Here is a 22,792-nt window from a genome sequence, read left to right as displayed (position 1 = left end):
ATGCTTTATTACATGAATAACTATCTTTTTTATGAAGCCAAAATATTTCAGTATTTCGCCCCCTGGTTGTCAGCAGCAGTATAGAAAAAATATATTAAAAAAATTACCATATACTATACTATACTATACTATACTATACTATACTATACTATACTATACTATACTATACTATACTAAAAAACTATAAAAAAATAAAAAAACACTCATTCCATTTAAAGTAGCAAGATGTGAGCCAAACAAAGTCAAATCACGCATGTTTTGTAAAGATTGTTTCCACCATTTTAAGTACTTTTTTATCACACTGTTGTTAGTTTTTGTCCATTTTTAAATAGACTTGTTTAGTTATTTAATGCTATAAAATTATAAGGGTAAAATTAAAAGGGTATTGTGTAGTGATTGGTTCTTCTGGAGGGGAGGGGCAGACACTGACTACAAATGACATCATCAGATCAATATGACAGCGACCACACCTGGAGTCCTTTCATCGTACCATGCTTAAATGATCTAAGATGATTTGGCAGATCCTGGATCTTTTAATCTCAATAACTGATCTCTGGCTAAATTGGTTCTTCAAACAAGTTCGCGAATCAGATTAAAATGTCTGAATGAACTAATCTGACATCACTGCGTCTGTTGTGAAGCACAAATCTATTGATTCCCGAAATCATAATCAGCAATGCAACGATTGGCTGACGGCACAGCAGTGTTATCACATCATCTGATTAATATTCAAATATCCATGTGAGCAAAATGACATAAAATTAGCAGTAAATGGTTGATTAAATATGATGAGCAAATTGCTTTCCATATAAGCTGCCGGCTTTACACTTTTATTTGTAAAGACAAGAGTATTCATCATGTATTTTAATGCATATCAATGTATTTAGTTCTACGTTTAGAGAAGATTTTCTTTATTAAGAAGCCCAGGCCTACAACAACTCTTAGATGAGTTTTGGAGAACTATACGATCCTGGATCATGTAAAATCGTCAATATCCAAATCCAGCTAACTCAGTAATCCACCTATGAAGAATAGACCCCTGGCCAGTGTTGGCTTTGTTTTCAGTGAAAGAAACATTGGAAGCAACTGGAGATGCAGTGTATGTCAGGTTTTTTTTTTAATAATCCATATATAGTCAAAGTTCTTTCATATTTTGTATACAGTATGTTGCTATTGGTGTTGTACAGTGACATACTGTACGTGTTCAGTCAGGTAGTTATAGCAATGCTCTTAATAATAATGTATACTCATCATAGTAATATTAATAATAAAAAACAATTAGCATCATCATCTATTTGTAATATCCATTAAATAAATGTTATTGCCTTTTAATGTGCAGCAGTCATTTTGCAGAATATGAAGGATGAGTTTTACAATACGTGATGGAAAATGTGTCTGACAAAGCTGACCCTCTTAGATGATGCTGAGAACATAGAATTGAACGTAATAGCTTTGCCCTTTACACTTCTCTGAAATGATATGACTGCTTAAATGCAAGTTCTCAGAGCTCCGCATTGTTCTTATAGAATGTACCTACTACTTTGTCTTTTCGGAGATTCTTTCACCATCTTCAAATGGATTGTTTTTCTGACTGTGCTTAAAGAGTTAGAGAAAAAGAGTTTTAGAGAAAAGCAGAATTTTCTTGAAAGGCTAATTTCATTTAAAATCTGTATAAGTTGTAGAGTTTGACTGAAGCTCAGGGCACTCGGTTTAGAAATGTGTAATATGAGGGCAATGTATTTAAAAATGTTAGATTTTTTAAATATATTTTTTTAAAGAATTCATCTTAAAAATAAATTGTATAAATTGTGGAAATGTTTGCAATTGTTATGGTATTTAAGAAATGTTGCTATGTTTCATTTATTTTTGCCATTGCAATAAGAATTATTAGCCTCCCTTTTAATACTTTTTTTCTTTATTAAATGTTTCCCAAATGATGTTTAACAGAGCAAGAATTTTTTACAGTATGTCTGATCATATTTTCAAGAAAAATACCTTCTCGAGAAAGTCTTATTTGTTTTTATTTCAGCTAGAATAAAAGCAGTTTTTAAAAAAGATATATATAAATAATTGAGTTAAAAAATATTAGGCCTTTAAGCCATATATTTTTTCGATAATCTACAGAACAAACCATCATTATAAAATAACTTGCCTAATTACTCTAACCTGCCTAGCTAACCTAATTAACCTAGTTCAGCCTTTACATGTCACTTTAAGATGTATAGAAGTGTTTAAAAAATATCTAGTCAAATATTATTTACTGTCATTATGGCAAAGATTAAATAAATCAGTTATTAAAATAACAGAAATTGGGGAAAAATATAATAACTAATTTAATAATTCTGATTGCAACTTTACACAAAGTGTTTAACACCCTTTACAAATCTCTCTTTTAAGTTAATATTCTCTATAGATTAGTGATACTACTGAAGCCAAATATAACCAAAATAACCAAAAGGTCCAGAAACACCCAAATCCGTATGTTAGGGTAAAAATACGAAATAAAATTTCTTAAAAAGAAAAAATTTGGGAATATTGGATAGACGAGACCCACAGAACCATCAAGATTTTATACTCTGTTGAAGTCTGTGAAAAAACTCACACCTGAGCAATTCATGTGACTATTCTCCATATCGGAAGCATCTTTAGGCTGCCATTATCAAAAAGCCTTTTAATCTCCTTGTGTCATTTCATTGTTATTATTATGAAATAATTTTGAACTAATTTTTCAAATTTGTTTTGTTTTGTTTTATTATTATGTTTGCATTGTTTGGGTTTTTACCAAAATGTGGTTTAATTCCATTTCAACAGCTCCTTTAGAAATATTCTTCCCAGGAAAAAAACATAATCTGTTAAATGCTTATAGTATAGCAGGGGTCATCAAACTTGTTCCTGGAGGGCCGGTGTCCTGCAGATTTTAGCTCCAACCCTAATCAAACACACCTGAACAAGCTAATCAAGCTCTTACTAGGTATACTAGAAACACCCAGGCAGGTGTGTTGAGGCAAGTTGGAGCTAAACCCTGCAGGGACACTGCCCCTCCTGGACCGAGATTGGTGACCCCTGGTATATAGTATATAACCCAAAAATGTAGTATAAAATACAAAATAAGTCAAAAACCCCTATGAATAAACTCAATTCACTTTTTTCTTTTATTGTTATTATTTTAAATTATAGTTAAACTCCCCTTGGCAAGAGCGTCCCCTTATTACCTCCTACTAAGTCTACTCTGTTAGTGCAGAGCCCTCAAAGGCCCATATGTGAATAATGAATTGTGGTGGCAGACAGGATGAATAGCCTTCCTCCTGTGTAATTGCTTTTGTGTTTGTCCCAGGGGAGAGCTTTTTTGGGGGCTCTTCATAGCTGTCCTCCATGATCAGACCCATGTCTCATAATGTCTGCCCTGGAGCAACGCATAGTTGGCTAGAGACTGTTGAGCCTGTCTGCCATAACCCTATACGTTTATATGACCTCCTATAGTCATCTGTTTTTGCCGGGGCATCTGAGAATAGCAGAGTGTAAACAGACGGGTCAGTTGTATCCCTGCATGGCTTCACACCTATCAGTCTCACCTAGCTGGTCATAGGAGATAGTGTGAAGAAAAAAAAAGACAGAACTTGAGTGTGCTCATTTCATTCTAGGCCTCTATTTATGAAGTAGCCTTCAGTAGCCAGTGTTGAGCCTCATGCTTTGTGACAGGGACATACACTCAGCTAAAAGAAAGAAGTTAAGCTCTCCTCTCAGTGGCTCTGGCCTTTTTATTTGGTGGACAGCTGTGGAAAGTTGGGTTGTCCTGGTGTGGCTTACTGTCAGAACGCTGAGCTCTAAGTAGTCTTTCATCCAGTGAGCTTGTGTTAAGAAGTTAAATCAATTTCTGATGTGTAAAGAACGTAATGGTAACTGGTTAGAGCTGCATGAATCTAGATGAATTGAGAATCATGATGAGAATTAGTAGAACTGGATTATTAGCCTCCCTGTATATTTTTTCTCCCAATTTCTGTTTAACATAGAGAAGATTTTTAACACATTTTTAAGCATAATAATTTTAATAACTCATTTCTAATAACTGATTTATTTTATCTTTGTCATGATGACAGTACATAATATTCTACTACATATTTTTCAAGATACTACTATACAGCTTAAAGTGACATTTAAAGGCTTTGCTAGTTAGGCAAGTAATGGTATAACAGTGGTTTGTTTTGTAGACACTTGGAAAAAATATTTAAGAGGGCTAATAATATTGAGCTTAAAAAGTTTTTTTTTTTTTTAAATGTTTTCTTTAGCTGAAATTTATTAAATAAGATTTTCTCTAGAAGAAAAATATAAAAGAAAATACTGTGAAAAATTCCATGCTCTGTTAAACACCATTTGGAAAATATTTTAAAAGAAAAAATAATTCACTGGAGGGCTACTAATTTTGAATTCAGCTATGTGCATTCATTTTTTAACCCATCTCTTGAAATAATGATTCAGTGGTTCTCTCATAAAGACTTAATTTTTGAAAAAATCTGTTTTTTTATATTAAATTACTTGTTAAAGGAGTGGTCCACAGTTTATTTTTAAGGCTTGTTTGTGTTCATAAGATGCAAAGCTCATGCTTGATGTGCTCATGCTTCATTTGTAGAAAATCATCTTCTTTTTTTATATATATATATATATCTTACTTTGATTATATACAACTACTCTGCTACCATGAAAATGACTGTCATATTTCCTAGTTCCTCTGAAAGGCCCGCCCTCAAGAGGCTCTGATTGGTGAGCTAACATAATGTGGTGGGATTCGCGGATTGGCTCCACGTTATCAGGAAGCATGTGCTTTAGCCGCAGCAGTTTGTGCTTGAATCTGACAGAAAATGAAGTGCACACAGCTGAACCTCACACCTGCTCTTTAAAATCGAATCTGACAAGTGTCTTTCTCATACTGTATATTCGGAAAAAGCATGTGTAAGTAAAAAAAACATTCACATATCTTTTGCGAGGTAGTTATTTGAGATGTAGAACGCAGGGAAAGCAGCCGTATAGAGAAATTGTTAGTGTTCTTTCGCCGTTCTTCCCATTGTTTGCATCCTTGTTTACGGCATCGCTACAACATACCAATAATGCTAGAAACTGCATGTAATAGATACATTTTAACAAATGAAATACTACAAGGTTGTGGTTCACAATACACAGCTTTATCTGTTGAAGGAGTTTTCAGCTGAATCCAGCACTAAACTGGGAGAGATTCTGGAAGCTGTCCTTTGTCAAATGCTAGCTATATATTATTTATAATTCTCTGGAACATATTTAAAATAGAACTTTTGAAGCCCAAATACAGAAATCGAGTGAGCTCTGGAAATAGCACTGTTTGGGTGACATTTTAGCTTTCTCTGCTGTAACATTACAGCGCCTATGACCACGGCCTGTTGCTGCACATAGTGTATGCGCTCGGTGAATGCGCATAACTGGAAGCCCCTGTAATCTCACTTGCCTGGATGTATTTTTTTGTAGTGCCGAAAGTTTGTTCACTGTAGGCTTTGCTAAGCTAACCCTGTAAAAGCCAATGTCATTCTTTGCATTGAACTTTGAATTACATTCAGAGATGTTTTTAATTTTCACGCAGCTACATTACACATCAACTAAAGTTTAACATATCATATCGTAGTGGACCAGCCCTTTAAGACTTTAAGACGGATAGGTATTGATGGATAAATTTTATGATATTTTATTCATTAACCATTTAACTTGTTACTGTCCTAACCTTCGATCATGCTCATTTTGGCATCAACTCATTTTAATAGCATTAGGAACCACAGCTTTCATAAGCATACAAAATAACCCAGACATTGTGCTTTTTTTAGCAGTAACACTGGTCTCTGGTTTATTGCCTTAATGTGGAACAAATTCACTTCAAGGTTTGTTGGTTTAGCCTCAGGCTAACCTTTGTTTTAAAACTGTTCAGAAAAAAATGAAAAGTGTCTGTTTGCACTTATCAGCATTTGGCCACAAGAAACCAGTGTCACATTTGCAAAGTCAGCTTGGTGTTTATTGTTCCTCTAGGCCATTTTTTTTCCAAAATAGAAAAGTACCTCCACCTCTTCTCTTTACAAACTTTCAAGTATATTTTCCCTCTTCATCCTACAAAGTTTCAGACATTATTTGACATAATTAGTTAGCTGATATTTCTGCATCATGCAGTGTTTTTTTAGTTGTACAAATTTGTGGTCAGTTATAAAATCCAGCAGAATTGATCTGGCATAAGATGGTGTATCTGTGGATGTCACTTGAGTATAGGGAACTCTTTTTCATGTTCATTGAACCAGTTTTAGATGATTTAAGCTTTGCAATAGTATTTATTATGCTGCTGGAAGTAGCCATCACAAGATGACTTCACTGTGGATGAAAAGAAATGGACAATGGTCAAAAGCAATACTCAGGTATTTGCATTTAAGTGGTTCTTATTGGCACTGAGGGATACAGTGTCCCAAGAAACATCCTGCACTCTATTACACCACCAGGCGCTTGATAGAAGATAGAATAAATCCAATATGTTATATTGTTTAGGCCAAATTCTGATCCTACCATCTGAATATTGCTGCATAATTACTATTTAGCTAACAAAGCAACTTTTTCCAGTCCTTCAATCTAAAGTATAGCCTTGGTTTCCTGTTTTTATTTAATTCAATTCAATTCAATTCATCTTTATTTCTATAGAGCTGTTACAATGAAGATTGTGTCAAAGCAGCTTAACATAGAAGTTAGTTAATTGAAACAGTCAGTCCAGTTTTCAGAGTTAAATTTCAGTTTAGTTCAGTTCAGTGTGGTTTATATTTCACTGCTCTAAGTACAAACACTGAAGAGAAAATCCATCGATGCGCAGCTCCACAAGTCCCAAACCAAGCAAACCAGTGACGAGGAACAAACTTCAGCAACTGATGAAAGTGAAAAAAAAAAAACCTTGAGAGAAATCAGGCTCAGTTGGGCACGACCTGAGAGAACTGTCACGCGGTATAATCTTCTGCTGCTGTAGCTCACCTGCTTCATGGTTTTTCTGCTGTTTTGGTACTATTGATCATTCGCTACTTGTTAATTCAGTTCTTCTGAAGCAAAATTGCTTCAGATATACTTGTTTTACTTAATTTGTGTGCATGTTTCCAGTGATTATATCCTTATCCTGCCACATATAGGTCTTCACTCAAATCAGAAGGCGGCTTCCCCACGTTTCTCCCACAAATCTCCCATTGGACCTCCGCGGGCTTGATCAGATTGACCCATTTCCTCAGTGCCTTGATACAGAAAGCTGCAGAGCTGAGAGCACTAAGCGGTTAATCCTTTTATGTAGTGATTTTGACTCCTCACGGGGATGAAATGGAATGCGTATTTGAAGCACTCTTGAATATGCACGAGGACGGTCGCATTGTTATTTTAACGTCCTCTTCGTTATTTCCTCCTAGGGCGAGCTGTGAATTTTTCTTCATTAAGTATTCGACTGCAGGACAGACTATCAATCTCAATGCTCCTGCATGCTGAGTGATTTGATGGGTAGCGACTCCGCTGGCCGGTTAGTTATGTGCAGACGTGGGCTTTCTCTGTCTGCACGGTGAGATCCCTAGAGGGAGGGCCGCTAGGACATGACCATATTCTCAACTTCTGCTGTACCGAGCAGCCAGAGATAGAGAGAGAGGCATGGCTAATCACGACTGTCTCTCTCTCTCCAGCTGTCTGAGCTGGTAGCACGACACAGTTGGGCTGTCTGATTTGGTTCAAATCACGTCCACACTGAGCGATTGACCCTTTTATTCAGCGTACCGTGTCCACCTAAGAGTCATCAGGGGACAATGGCGCATGAACGGAGCAGCGGGGTGACTTACCTCGTGATTACCCCTCGTCTTTAAAGTGGAAAGATGCCTTGAAGTTGAACTTTGAAGTGCCGACTAACTTCAAAAGCAGGACGTGAAAGCAGAGAAACGAGACCCGGCTGCAGAATGCATCATGAGGCACGTCAGATATAGAATATAACAGTGAAGGATAATGTGTTACATGACACGTCGTTACTCTGGTAAATTAGATTAATACAGTTGAAAATCTTAGGATGAAAAGCTGATTTCCTCTACTATAAACCTTTTTTGGGACCATAATTCTTTTTTTAACCTAAAAAGTTTAATAATTAACCTATTTCTGGTCACACATAATAGAATTAGCATGAAAAAAAAGACAGTCAGACAGTTTTAGCTCATCCATAATGGTGCGGCCAGGATTCTGACCAGAACCAGAAAATCAGAGCACATCACACCTGTTCTCAGGTCTTTACACTAGTTCCCAGTTACATTTGGAATAGATTTTAAAGTATTATTACTTGTCTATAAATCACTAAATGGCCTAGGACCTCAATACATGACAGATGTGTCAGATCTTTAGGAACACAAAAACTACAAATTCCAAAAGTTCAGTCAAGGCAGGGTGAATCTACTTTCAGCTACTAAGCCCCTCCCAGCTGGAATCAGCTTTCAGAAATGATCAGATGTGCTCCAACGTTAGGCACATCCCAATCAAGACTGAGAAAACATCTGTTTAGCTGTGCCTTTACTGAATGAGCACTGTGCTACATCCGACAGATCACACTATAGTGTCTTTCTTTTCATTTTCATTCACTTATAACCTGTTTTAACACATTGTAATTAGTTTTTAGTCACTTTTATTATTTGTTTTATTTTCTTATACTTGTCTCTTTTCTTCCTGTTTATGTAAAGCACTTTGAATTGACATTGTGTTTATAAAATGTTTTATATAATTAAACTTGCATTGCCTTGCCTGAAAAAAACTGGGCACATCTTTGGGTGTTTTTACATATAGTACATTTTAAAAGAATCAAAATAAGTTTACTGAAATTTTAAGGGTTAGTTCACCCCAAACTGAAAAGTCTATTAATTACTCACCCTCATGTCATTACAATCCCCTGAGACCTTCATTCATCTTTAGAGCACACATTTAGATATTTTAGTGTAAAAACAAACAAACAAAAAATTTAAAAATGACTTTGTTGGCCAATGTCTTCTCTTTCACATTAAGTCAGGTTGGCATTTACATTTACTCAGGGCCGTATGATGTATTGCCATTGTAGTCAACCTGCAAGCATCGCAGTGCCTTTAGTAAATACACAACCTGATCTGAGGGGTAAGACATATACAAACAAAGCTATTTTTATAGTTTTATTTGCCCACAGAAGTGCCCTTGGGGCTTCGTATTATAGTAGTTTAACTGCTAAAGACACAGAATTATTTGACAATGTTTAGGGTATTTTTTGGACTTTAAGCATCTTGGGACTATTGCTCTATATCACAGGTGTCAAACTCAGTTCCTGGAGGGCCGCGACTCTGCAAAGTTTAGCTTTAACCCTATGTAAACATCAAACCTCTAGATCAAACTAATTGAGACCTTCAGGCTTGTTTTAAACCTCCAGGTTAGTGTGTTGAAGCGTTGGGTTGTGAATTTGACATCCCTGCTCTATATGAAGGATGAGAGAGCTCTTGGATTTTATCTAAAATATCTTAATTTGTCCTTCAAAGACAAACAAAGGTCTCAGGGGTTTGGACCGACACAAGGGTGAGTAATTAATGACAGAATATTCATCTTGGGGTGAACTAATCTTTAAAATTGTATTTTCAAGACTTCAAGAACCCATGGAAATTTACTGTCGTATAATCAGGATTTGTTTTTAAATGTTTTTGTTTTGCATTACCAGTATGATTTAGTCCAATGTATACTAATGTATATTAATATAATATGCAATGAGGGAAAAAATTGTGTATAAAAAGCTCTGGCATCTAGCATCCAAAAATGAGGAGTGGGAATCTCATTAATCTGTGCACAGTCAGAGATAGAGATGCTGGAACAGGTCCATAGTCAGAATTAAACTATTAGCAGTGAAACACAATGAGGCAGTGAGCCAGTCATGTAAGTTTTCCTTGAAGACAGCACGTGCACACGGATGAAGTGCATGTGTCTTAAAGTTGCTTTCAGCGCTGGGATGTATATGCAGAGAGTCGTGAGGGCATGTGGGTTGAATGTTGGAGCAGTAGCTTTAGGTCATAGACCAAGTGTTCAGTGTCCTATTTTAATCCGAACCCCTCACTTCTGCTTGCCGCTGCTGCCGGCGCCTGTAAATCCCACCCAAGCGATAGCAAACTTAAATCCACTTAATTTAGCACCTAATCCCCCCCTCCTCCTCCTCTGAAATTTTAGAGATTGAGATTTAAGGATTAGCAGATAAATGGACAGGAAAATGGAGCTTGCACATGTTTTTCGAGCTCAAGTTATGGCACAGCAATCAGTTATTAAAATACTATTGCTGCTGGAGTGCACTCACTGACAGACTTTATATCTATCTAAGGAAGAGCCATGATTTCTCACTATTCCCTTTTGGGAAATGATCATATGTTAGGGGATTTTGACACTCTGACCTGCTTTGCTGCTTACTTTAGATGATTGCCGATGGGTGATAAAAAGCCATCAGATGCTCTGACCAGTCGCTGTGTATCTAAACGGTAGCTTCACTCATTTTGATTTGCTAGAAAAAAAAACCTTAACATCAGACATCCTTAATCCAAAGTGTTGTTTTCTAAAAGAACCTTTTTAATACCAAAACTTTCTCTGAAAGTACTTATTGCATTGATTTCTTGTGCCAGAACAGTACAAATTTATATTTGTATCCAGTTAATCTGTGTAAAATATTCCCTTCTGCTGTATGATTGGCTAAAATATTAATTGAAAGCATCATTGTTACTATCATGGCAGCACAAATATTTCATACTGGAATTAGGAATTAGGAGTTTTCACAAGAGTACTTCATTTTAACATTTATAAATCAGAACATTTTAGAGAATCAATCCCACATGTGCAATTAGTGTAGTACAATGACTCTCATGAGCTGGATATTTATAGTGAATCAAATCTAATCTGTGTCAATTTTATAGACAAAAGTGTGTTTTTTACAAATCCGTTATTTTTAGTGAATCTGAAAAATCTATATCAAAATTAAGTTTATATAAACACACCGGCCACTTTACTAGGAACAACTTACTAGTACCGAGTTGGACCCCCTTTTGCCTTTAGAGCTGTCTTAATCTTTTGTGGCATAGAATTAGCAAGGTACTGTAGAATATTAATCAGAGATCTTGGTCCATATTGACATGATCATGCAGTTGCTGCAGATTTGTCAGCTCCACATCCATGATGCGAATCTCTCGTTCCACCACATTCGAAAAGTGCTCTATTGGATTCAGATCTAGTGACTGTGGAGGCCATTTGAGTACAGTGAACTCATTATCATGTTCAAGATTCGTGCTTTATGACTTGGAGCGTTATCCTGCTGGAAGTATCCATCAAATGATAGGTACACTGTGGTCATAAAGGAATGGACACGGTCAGCACTCAGCAACAATACCCAGGTAGGCTGTGGTGTTGACGTGATGCTTACTTGGTTCCAGATGGGCCCAAAATGTGCCAGGAAAATATTTCCCAAACCATTACACCACCACCACCAGCCTTAACTGTTGATACAAGGCAAGGTGGATTCATGCTTTCATGTTGTTGATGCCAAATTCTGACCCTACCATCCAAATGTCCTAGCAGAAACCGAGACACATCAGCAGGCAACGTTTTTCCAATTTTCTATTGTCCAATTTTGGTGAGCCTTTGCGATTTGTAGCCTCAGTTTCCTGATCTTAGCTGACAGGAGCGGCACCCCGTGTGGTCCTCTGCGGCTGTAGCCCATCTGCGTCAAGTCAAGACATTTTGTGAGATTAGAGATGCTTCTCTGCATACCTCGGTTATAACGAATGGTTATTTGAGTTACTGTTGCCTCTCTATCAGCTCGAACCAATCTGGCCATTCTCCTTTAAACTCTAGCATCAACAAGACGTTTGCGCCCACAGAACTGCCGCTCACTGAATATTTTCTCTTTTTCTGACCATTCTTTGTAACCCTAGACATGGATGTGCATGAAAATCCCAGTAGATCAGCAGTTTCTGAAATACTTAGACCAGCCCATCTTGCACCGACAATCATGCCATGTTCAATCGCTTAGATCATCTTTCTTCCCCATCCTGATGTTCGAATTGATCTGCAGCAGATCGTCTTGACCATGTCTACATGCCTAAATGAATTGAGTTGCTGCCATGTGATTGGCTGATTAGAAATTTGCGTTAAAGAGCAGTTGGAAAGGTGTCCGTAATAAAGTGGCTCTTGAGTGTATTATTTATACGATCTAATTTGGTAATACATACATACATATATAAAAATAAATAAATAAATAAACAAATTATATATATATATATATATATATATATATATATATATATATATATATATATATATATATATATATATATATATATATATATATATATATATATATATATATATATATATGTATGAATAAATGCATTAATTTATTCATGTGTTATGCATGATTTAATATATCTTGCTCCTCCTATCATTCTGGGCCAGTTTTTTCATCTAGCTGGTGCATATTGTATGGTCACTGCCGCCATTATTTGGGAGACATGTGTTTGGCATTGAGACTCTCTACACCTGTCTTGGCTGTTGCAGCAGCTTGTTGTGAGCCCTGGGCTGCTGGGGGTCTTCATGGGTCTCTGCAGGCCCCAGACATGTCTCTTGGCTCCTGGCCGTCTCAGGATAGATTAGCCCTGGGGTAAATTAGAGCCAGACACAACTAGGTTGATGCCAGCCATGGTAGCAGAGCCTATGTTACACCATCCGGAGATGAGTGCATGAACAATCAGGCCTTAATACAATAGAATGTTATAATATTTTATTATTATAACCCCATATTAAAGATCATTAAAGTCCCACTGAAATCAATATGTAAGTTTTTTAATGTTTATATCAATATGTTCAATATAAGGTTATCTATAAGCTAGTGTACTCCAAAACAGTGACAGAATTTATAATTTAGAAGATATTCAAGACGTGTAGTTTCTCTATTCTATCAATAGGAATCAGCAGTTATGACATCACCTCATAGAGTAAACATTACTCTATTAGGAGGAACTCCAAGCCGGGATGCTGAAATGCATTGTGCTCATATACTGTATACTTACTTCTATGACAAACTATAAGGAAACACACTGCACACACACATACAATCAGTATGCAGAATACGTTTAAAAAATAAAGTCTGTTACACACTGTTATGCTGGGTTCACACCAGATACAAAACATTTCCTCACCTTAATATATTTTATTCACTTGCCTTAACACCAAATGTGGTTATATACAGTAAGTATGTACATGAGGGGATTACATACAGTCAATGCCAACGTTTGAATAGAGTTGAACTTCTGCCAAGTGGCAGAATCTAGAATGACTTAGTGTTTTGCATTTGGTGTTAACCCAGCATTAGATTACTCACGGGATCTTTTTTGCTTTACACAAATTGTTCAAGTACATCTAAGTTGAATTTTTAAACTTTGTCTGTCATTGGTCTGATGTGTTTTATCTCAACAACTCTGGCTGGCAGAGCTGTGATATAAATGAAAGTTTAGATTTTAGATAAATTATTTTAAAAGGAGGAGGAGCTACTGTATGCACCGCCCTGCCTTCATGTTTTAGTTGCTTTTATGTCACACATCAAACCAATCTGCACATTTCAAGCCACTTCAAGGGACCTTTAGGCTGCTTTCACACTAGCACTTTTGGTCCGCACCCGGGTTTGTTTGACGTTAGTGTACAGTACGTTTAGCTAGTGTAAACGTTGTCTTCTGATTGGTGAATGGTACCTGAGTCTGCCTGAAAGAACAAATTCTGAAAAGAACAAAAAAAAAATATCTGCTTAAAACAAATTTTTGTTTTTATAACATTAATTAATGTGTGTGTCTGTGACTGTGTATCACCTACCTTAGCAACAAGCGGGGCTGACCCAGTGCAAACAGTGATAATGTCTGCTTGTCTCCACCAAAAACCACTTCTGCAGACATTGTGTGATGTTCTGAACATTTTTAATATATATATATATATATATATATTTTTTTTTTTTTTTTTTTCGGCAGATAGATGCAAGTTACTCTCTGTATTTTGGTTTTGATTACAAAATCAAAAGTTTCAGTAAAAGCAGAATGACTGTGATATGCGTGCACCTCCATTTTGGCGGTTTGCTTTTGTGACTTTCACCTAGCAACAGCTATACACAAAACAGCAGCTTGATGACTTAAGTGTCCTGGGATTCAGAAGGAAAAATGACAATGTGAACACAAACCAGCCGAGCTATCAAACTTGGGTTCGGACCAGGTATTCGAACCAAGTGTGAAAGCACCCTTAAAAGATTTCAGTAAGATTTTGGCACTCTGGTGTTTGACCCTGTTTGTCCTTATGGCTCTTTTGAGTGTCTGTTTGTATCCTGTAAAGTTGGGTTATTTCAGGACAAGGACACAGGGTGTCTGGAGCACCTGCTGTCACATCCACCTCGCCTGTTCTTCACACCACTGCCGAAAGCAGAAATACTTCAGCGCTTATGTAGTGTTACCCTATATCCATTTGGTTGACTGTGATTTAAAAGAATATTTTCTGGAACCACACAGGGCTTTGAGTTTGACTTAAGGTCACTTTTTTTGGGGTTTTAAAAGTGTGATCAGTTCTTCTCTGGATCTTTGACATTTTAGCATCATTAACACGTGTAGGTTTTAGCAATAGTTTGAATATTTTGTAATTTTGTTGTTTTGACATTTTTATTAGACTTTTTTTTCTGCAAAACATATACTATGTTGTTGTTTTTTTCAAAGTTATTTTAGTACATCTTGCTAAAAATAATTTTTTTCCCAAATATTTGATTGATTGATTGATTGATTGATTGATTGATTGATTGATTGATTGATTGATTGATTGATTTATTTATTTATTTATTTATTTATTTATTTATTTATTTATCTATTTATTTATTTATTTTTATTAATTTCATTGTTTATTTAATTAATTGTTCATTTATTTAATTACTTTATTTACTTTATTATTTTATTCTGGCCCAAAGAGACTGTTGACAGTGTGATATTATATTAGTAGGCCTTATAAAATAGTGCACACTTTGCATTGTGGGCAAATCTTACTGAAATGCAGTGCACTTTGTCTTCTTCATTATTGTCACTTCGTGATACTAAAGGCTTAAGCTTTTCTAGGGACTAATTGACATTTAATGGCCTTAATTGAGGTTTGTGATTGTTAATTGTGAATTGTGATTTTAATCACTTGGTCTGCTGGTCAGTGGAATTAATAGCTGTTGTTGCAAATTGGCCCTCTCGTCAATGCTCAGCTAAAGAACTAGAGTCCACAGATTCATTATTGTTCAGTTTTTTTCTCATTTCTGTATAGTGTGGCCCCTATACTGTGTTTGCAGCTCTAGAATAAATTAAGAGACCACTTTAAAGTTTTTATCGACTTTTTTTTCAGATTTGCAATTAAGAGGTTTGAGGTTTTTTATGCTAATTTCGATTTCTGTAAATTGCAAAGTTTTTAACTGTAATAAGAACTGTAGGTCAGTTATGCGGTATGTTATGTATTTTAAAGTTGCATCGTGAAAATTACTGTATATTGTGATAATTAATCTACAGTTAAAGAGTCAGAATTATTACAAATAATTATAAATATTTCCAAAATGATGTTTAACAGAGCAAGGAAATGTTCACAGTATGTCTGATAATTTTTTTGCTTCTGGTAAAAATCTTATTCATTTTATCTCGGCTTGAATAAAAGCAGTTTTTAATTTTTTAAAAGCCATTTTAAGGAAAAAATGATTAGCATTTTTAACCTAATAATATTTTTCCTAATAGTCTACAGAACAAACCATCGTTATACAATGACTTGCCTAATTACCCTAAACTGCATAGTTACCCTAATTAACCTTTTTAAGCCTTTAAATGTCACTTTAAGCTGTATAGAAGTGTCTTGAAAAATATCAAGTAAAATATTATTGACTGTCATCATGGCAAAGATAAAAGAAATCCGTTATTAGAGATGAGTTATTAAAACTATTATGTTTAGAAATGTGTTGAAAAAAAACTTCTCTCCTTTAGAAATGAACAGGGAGGCTAATAATTCTGACTTCAACTGTATATTTGTACAAGGGTTGGGCGATGTCGACCAATTTGGCATCGTATGATGTCTAATGTGAAACATTGCGATAGACGATGGCATCATCGCTGTCATAGGCAATGAATAAATTATTTATAATTAATTCATTCATAACGAATTTATTATTTGTAGCCTACCATTTCAACTACCGGACCCGCTTGGCCTTTGTTTTACCCATAACCAAATCATCAGTGATCTGTGTCACGATTAATAATGGTATTGACAAACTTGGTTGATAAAAAAGCAGCACAACCAACAGTATTTGAGGTTTTTGCTAAAATTACAAAGTACAAACGTGAAAGCGAAAGACTAAAGCGATGTAATAATGCTGTGACACGTGATGTACGTTTTCAGCAATATACTGTGGAAGGAGGGCTTTTTATTAATGCTAGATGAAAAGTGTAGACGTGGATCGTTTTCATACTAAAATGCCTTTTTAAAACAAAGATGTATTATTGTAATTGGCACTGTGTGTATTTTTTACGAGCGGGTTGCTGCTGCGATGGGTGCGGGGCAGAGGATCACGATGTTCAGCATCGTGATGTCTATCGGCCATCGGTAAGAAAAAAATAATTGATTATCGCTAGAAAAGTCAAGAGCAGTGAGGGATTTTCCCTTTTTGTTGTTTGATTAATTTTGCTAAATACAGTTGGCAGCAGGAATATTGCACACTGTCACTTTAAGAGCAGTACCGTTCTGATTTATTGTTTTAATTCCACATGTCTTTTGATTCTCAACTCATTTGTTAATTACATAATTGAGGGTCATATGAATAATCACTAAACACCACGTTTTGACACTTGCATGCATTTGACCATTAAAGCACTCACATTAAGATGACTTTAGATGTGTGTGCTCTGCTCGTCTCTGAGGCTGAGCACACAAACACAACAGCATGCGATCTCTTTTAAAAACATGAATGATTCGAATGTACATCAATAGTTGGTGCGCATCCCGTGCTGCAAAAGTTTCATTACAGTACATGCTTTAGTCATTTTCACGTGAAACTGAGCTTTGCAGAGTAACAAATGTGTATAACTTGAAAAGGGGCGGTATATGATGCAATAATTGTTTTATCTCGATTATTGTTTTTTCATAATCATTAGAAGCCAAAATTGAAATCGAATTTCGATTAGTTGCACAGCCCTACAGACAAAAATATTTTAACTTTATTTAAATGTTTTCACATAAACAAAAATGGTACTTTATAATCCAAACTGCAAATAAAGGCACTAATCTCATGCACTGTTATAGAAATTAATCTTAAATAATGATTACATGTTCTTTTCTTTCCTTTTTTTTGGATGTTGATGTCAAAGGCTGCTTGTTCAATCAAACCAGCTTGTTTGATATATAAAAAATAATACAATGGATAAATGAAGAGGGAAATTTATCAACTAAAAAAGACATTAAATTATATGACAATCCATCAGGTTAGGTGCAGCATATATAGCCTGCGCAGGGTAAAAGAAAAAATAAAGATCTGCTTACAGACACTTGAATGTGTCCACTATCGACATCTTCTGGAATCATATTTTTCCAGTCAGGCAGGGGAAGGAAGGGAGGTCTTCATGCCTGATTACTAATAAAAATTTGCTGGGAGTATCAACTCAGGGGGCTGATGTTGCTGAAGTGACACAGCCAAAATAGCTAATCTTCACAGTCGCAGTTTCAAGCACTTAGTTTCTCAGTTGTCTGTGAAATAAGCTACTCCATTTTTCTGCACCCCTCTCTCTCTCCCTCTCTCTCTCATACACACACACTTTCCAGCACTATGCCCCTAATACTGAATATCTTTAATAACTCATTTAGGTGGGTGTGCCCCTTAGTCAGGCTAGGCTGGAGATCATCTCTTATGTAATTCCCTTCCATGAGCAAATATGAAATATCTGCTGCTCCTTAAAGTACAAATGAAATCAAAACTAACCATTTACTGTTAGCTCACAGTGAGTATGTTTACATGGACACCAATAATTAGATTTTAATACTATTAAAACGATACTCTGATTAAGAGTCTACCATATAAATGGCGATTTCGTCATCGAACTAAACAGAAATCGAATTAAGACATGTGAATTATGCCAATTATAGTCGCATTATTGTGCAGCACAGACATATAAGCAGCTTAATCAAACTATTATCATCAGAATATCTCCTAATCACAAGGTTTTGTGTTTTTGCTGCTTAGGATGTGGAGATCCGAACAAACGCGGCGCTGTACCTCCCTCAGATCAGTGAGCTGTTGAACAGGATTCCCCGACAGATGCTGCTGCTTCTGAAAACCAACGACCTGCTGAGAGGCATCGAGACCATCCTGCAGACCAGAGCCAGCTCCAGCTCCTTCATCAACATGTCCCGCTGCTGTACTCGAGCCGTTGCCAGGTAAAACATCATTGATAATGGCACTTTGTCTTTTATTTCTTGTACACGATTTTACACGGAAAATATAATAAAAGCTTGCATTTCCATATATATATGGAAATACAAGTTTTTATTTTGGATACATTTAATCTTATTAATCTTTTGACATCACCCATTTGAAGGATTTGCTGCCAACTTAAAATTCTCTCAACACTAATACCATAGTTGAATGTAAATAATGTTACCATATACATGATTTTATATTGAAAAAAATTATACATAGGCTACAGTTTTGTACAATAGTTTTACTATACTATTGGCTTATGACATGAAATTGCTTTCACATATTGTGGATAGAAACCTTTTCTGAAACATAGTGGAAACATCAGTATGGAAAAGGATCATTTACAATTTAAAACACTGTTTAAAAATAAAAAAGCTCTAGAGTAAAAGTAGCCTTAAATGCACTCAGACACCCCTTGACAAGCGCTCAGTTCAAACTCCCCCACCCTCAAATGGACGTGAGTGACTAAATGCCACTATATTGCACTATATTGTACTTTCCGCAGCAGTGAGCAGTGATCATATTGATTTATTCTCACCATTCTAATGAAGAACACTGTGATTGGGGGAGAAAATCGTTGGGGTTTGAGGGACGGTTGTCAGCTGCAGAGACGCTCACGTCTGCTCGTAAAGGATTTCTGTGCGGTACAGAAAGAAAGAAGCATCCAGACATGAAACTCAATGTCGTCTGCCTCAACGCTTCTTTATTAAAACCAAATGGCAGCAAAGTGCGGAATGCAAAATCTGAAATCCATTTCCAATTGCTGTACTCTGAGGCACAGCAGAAAGAGAGAGGCAGATCTAGAGAAGTAACCGGACCATCACACAAACATACACGCTGATTTAGCTTGATGTGAGGAGAAATGTTTGCAGTAGCATCTATTATGGTGAGTTAGGTTTTCATATACAAGCTGTAGGAATACATGATCCAAAAACGAAAATTCAATAGAAAGGAAGTATTAACTAGATAAATTCAACTTTTTATCTCACAATTGAGTAATCTTAATTGTGGGCGAGATATGAAATGCAGAATTGTAATATACACTCACCGGCCACTTTATTAGGTACACCTTTCTAGTAGCGGCTTGGACCCCCTTTTGCTTTCAAAACTGCCTTAATCCTTCATGGCATAGATTCAACAAGGTACTGTATAATATTCCTCAGAGATTTTGGTCAATATTGACATGATAGCATCGCGCAGTTGCTGCAGATTTGTCAGCTGCACATCTATGATGCAAATCTCATGTTTCACTACATCCTAAAGATGCTCTATTGGATTGAACTCTGGTGACTGTGGAGATCGTTTGAGTACAGTGAACTCATTGTCATGTTCAAGATACCAGTCTGAGATGATTTGCACTTGGTGTGTTATCCTGCTGGAAGTAGCCATAAGAAGATGGATACACTGTGGTCATAAAGGGATGGACATGGTTAGCAACAATACTCAGGTAATGAGCTAATGGACCCAAAGTGTGCCAAGAAAATATCCCCCACACAATTACACCACCACCAGCCTGAACTGTTGACACAAGGCAGGATGGAGCTATGCTTTCATGTTGTTGATGCCAAATTCTGACCCTACCATCTGACTGTCACCGCAGAAATCAAGACTCATCAGACCAGGCAACATTTTTTCCAGTCTTCTGTTGTCCAGTTTTGGTGGTCCTGTGCGAATTTTAGCCTCAGTTTCCTGTTCTTAGCTGACAGAAGTCCACACGGTGTGGTCTTCTGCTGCTGTAACCCATCCGCCTCAAGGTTGGTCATGTTTGTGTGTTCAGTGATGCTCTTCTGCATAGCTCGGTTGTAGCAAGTGGTTATTTGACTTACTGTTGCCTATCTATCAGCTGGAACCAGTCTGGCCATTTTCCTCTGACTTTTGGCATCAACAAGGTATTAGCACCAAGGAATTTGGATATTTTCTTTTTTCAGACTATTCTCTGTAAACCCTACAGACGGCTGTGCTTAAAAAAACCAGTAGATCAGCAGTTTCTGAAATACTCAGACCAGCCCGTTTGGCACCAACAATCATGCCACGTTTAAAGTCACTTAAATCATCTTTCTTCCCCATTCTGATGCTTGGTTTGAACTGCAGCAGATCGTCGTGACCATGTCTACATGCCTAAATGCGTTGAGTTGCTGTTTGTGTTAATGAGCAGTTGGACAGGTGTACTTAATAAAGTTCTGAGGGGAAAAAGTCTGATTTGTGATTTTTATGTCGTACATGAGATCGGCCAGATTGGCGAGTACCGATCCAGTCATAAAATGTGATAATCGGCCGATAGCGATCTCCAGACGATCGATTGGAGCATCCCTAATATTAACTATTGATTCTTATAAAGGGTGATCTTATTCTACAGCCCTAATTCTATTACCAATACATAAACCCAACTACTTCCTTACTAACTATTAATAAACAGGTAATTAGCGCTAATAATCTTTGTTAATGGTTTATGAGAAGTGTAAATTGTACAATAAAATTAATTGTGACTAAAAACGCTTTTCAAAACTTATCATAATTCAAAAGCACCAAGATTTTTGATACTCAAACAACACAATGTTCAACCTCTTCTAAATTCATACAAACAATTGGAAGGAAAAATCTCATCTTGCCAGCATGTTTTTTTTTAATATAAGATGGCACAAATACAGTATATACAGTGCATCTGGAAAGTATTCATATAGTGCTTCACTTTTTCCACAATTTTTATGTTACAGCCTTATTCGAAAGTCAATTAAATGAATTTATTTCCTCAATTCTACACACAATATCCTGTAATGACAATGTGAAAAAATATTTTTTTAAATTGTTGCAAATTTATTAAAAATAAAAACCCTGAAATATCACATAAAACATAAAAAATGTGTAAAAAGTGATTTTTTTCCCCCCCAAGCCTTTGTTTTTCTAATAAACTATAATAAAATAAACTAATGAAAAAAAGTTTCTTCTTTTGTGTTTTAGATAAAACTACAACAAACTTATTATATGTTATTATATGTATTATTTTATTATACTATTTTTTCTTTCTTAGAACAGTAATGTGACTGTTTAAGTAGTCTATTTTACGCAGTTTCAAACAGTATTTCCAAGAAATAGGATCATGAAGAAATTAGGTTACTTTTCCTAGTTTTCCCAATGAAAAGGGAGTGAAATCAGCATTTATTCTGTAGCCTCACACTGTTAACCTTTTTTTTACTGTACAGAATGTTGACGGAAAAAAATTAAATTCCAAAAAAATAAATCTTCCTATATCCTCTCACATGTTTGCTTAGCCTGTTATGATTAAATTTAGATTTAACTCCTTTTAACGTCAGCATGTGGCGTTTCTGCATGGCTTGATGGGCAATATGAGTGACTGCTTCTTTTTATCTCTGCTTTGGCCCAGTCAGCAATCTGTAATAAACAGTCGTATTTATGAAGGTGAGATTGCAGGGATACTCTTTATCACTAACATACAGCTATGGGGGAAAAAATTATAAGGCTGCTTGAAAATGTGCAGTTTTGGGGGGTTTATAGTTTATTGTTATGTGCTCAAGTAAAACATCATTTTAGTTTTAATCAGCAAAATTTCTTCCAAAATTATATATAATTTTTTTTTTATAATTTAGAGATTTTTATTTAAAACAAATAATAACAATAAAACAAGTCTATGCTTTTTGGATATTTTTATATTAAATCAGACTACACTATACAATACCAACGTTTTGACTTCCGAAAGAGTTATGTAATGAGATGAGGAGGCCTGAAAGTGCATTCTGGGTTCACTCTTTCTATCGTTCTTTCATCCCTCATGCATAGGAGGGACAGACTGAAGGGCCCTTACTTAATAATTTATCTCCCGCTCAGCTGTAACAACGTCCACTATATCTCGCTATGAAATATTTAGCATGGATAATCCGGGAGTCAACAAATTATGCAATGTTACCTCGACTTTAAATTCTGCTCCATAGGTCCAAAATTAGCTTTAGCATGTTAGTAATGTGAAAACAGGCAAATCAGATTAATTTAATTTAATTTAATTTAATTTAATTTAATTAATTTAATTTATATTTTTATGTAATTTGTCATTTTTATTATTATTCTAATTTTAATTGTTTTTATTTTATTTATTTTAAGTATTTAATCATATATTTATTCTTTTATTTTATTTTAATTCATTTATTTTATTTATTTAAATTATTTTATTTTATTTTATTTACATTTTAAATCATTAAAAACATTTTTTAATTTAACCAGAAACACTATTCC

General features: G+C 35.6%; 1 protein-coding gene across 2 annotated transcripts in view; it reads left to right on the top strand.

Moving 5' to 3' along the window:
• Positions 1-22,792, top strand: part of adck1 (aarF domain containing kinase 1) — a 267,137-nt gene that overhangs the window by 238,606 nt on the left and 5,739 nt on the right. Inside the window, exons 10-11 of one of the 2 annotated variants that reach the window (XR_015512397.2) lie at positions 18,311-19,623; positions 20,325-21,455. Coding sequence is in view for 1 of the 2 variants with exons in the window: in NM_001123049.1 (NP_001116521.1) it covers positions 18,311-18,504 (194 nt within the window). In the remaining variant the exon portion in view is untranslated. 2 annotated transcript variants of the gene reach the window in all.

This window comes from Danio rerio, chromosome 17 (assembly GCF_052040795.2).
Source record: "Danio rerio strain M-AB ecotype USA chromosome 17, GRCz13ab, whole genome shotgun sequence".
Classification (NCBI taxonomy): Eukaryota; Metazoa; Chordata; class Actinopteri; order Cypriniformes; family Danionidae; genus Danio; species Danio rerio.
The sequence above is the reverse complement of the archived record's forward strand: the minus strand, read 5'-3'. Positions and strand labels throughout refer to the sequence as shown.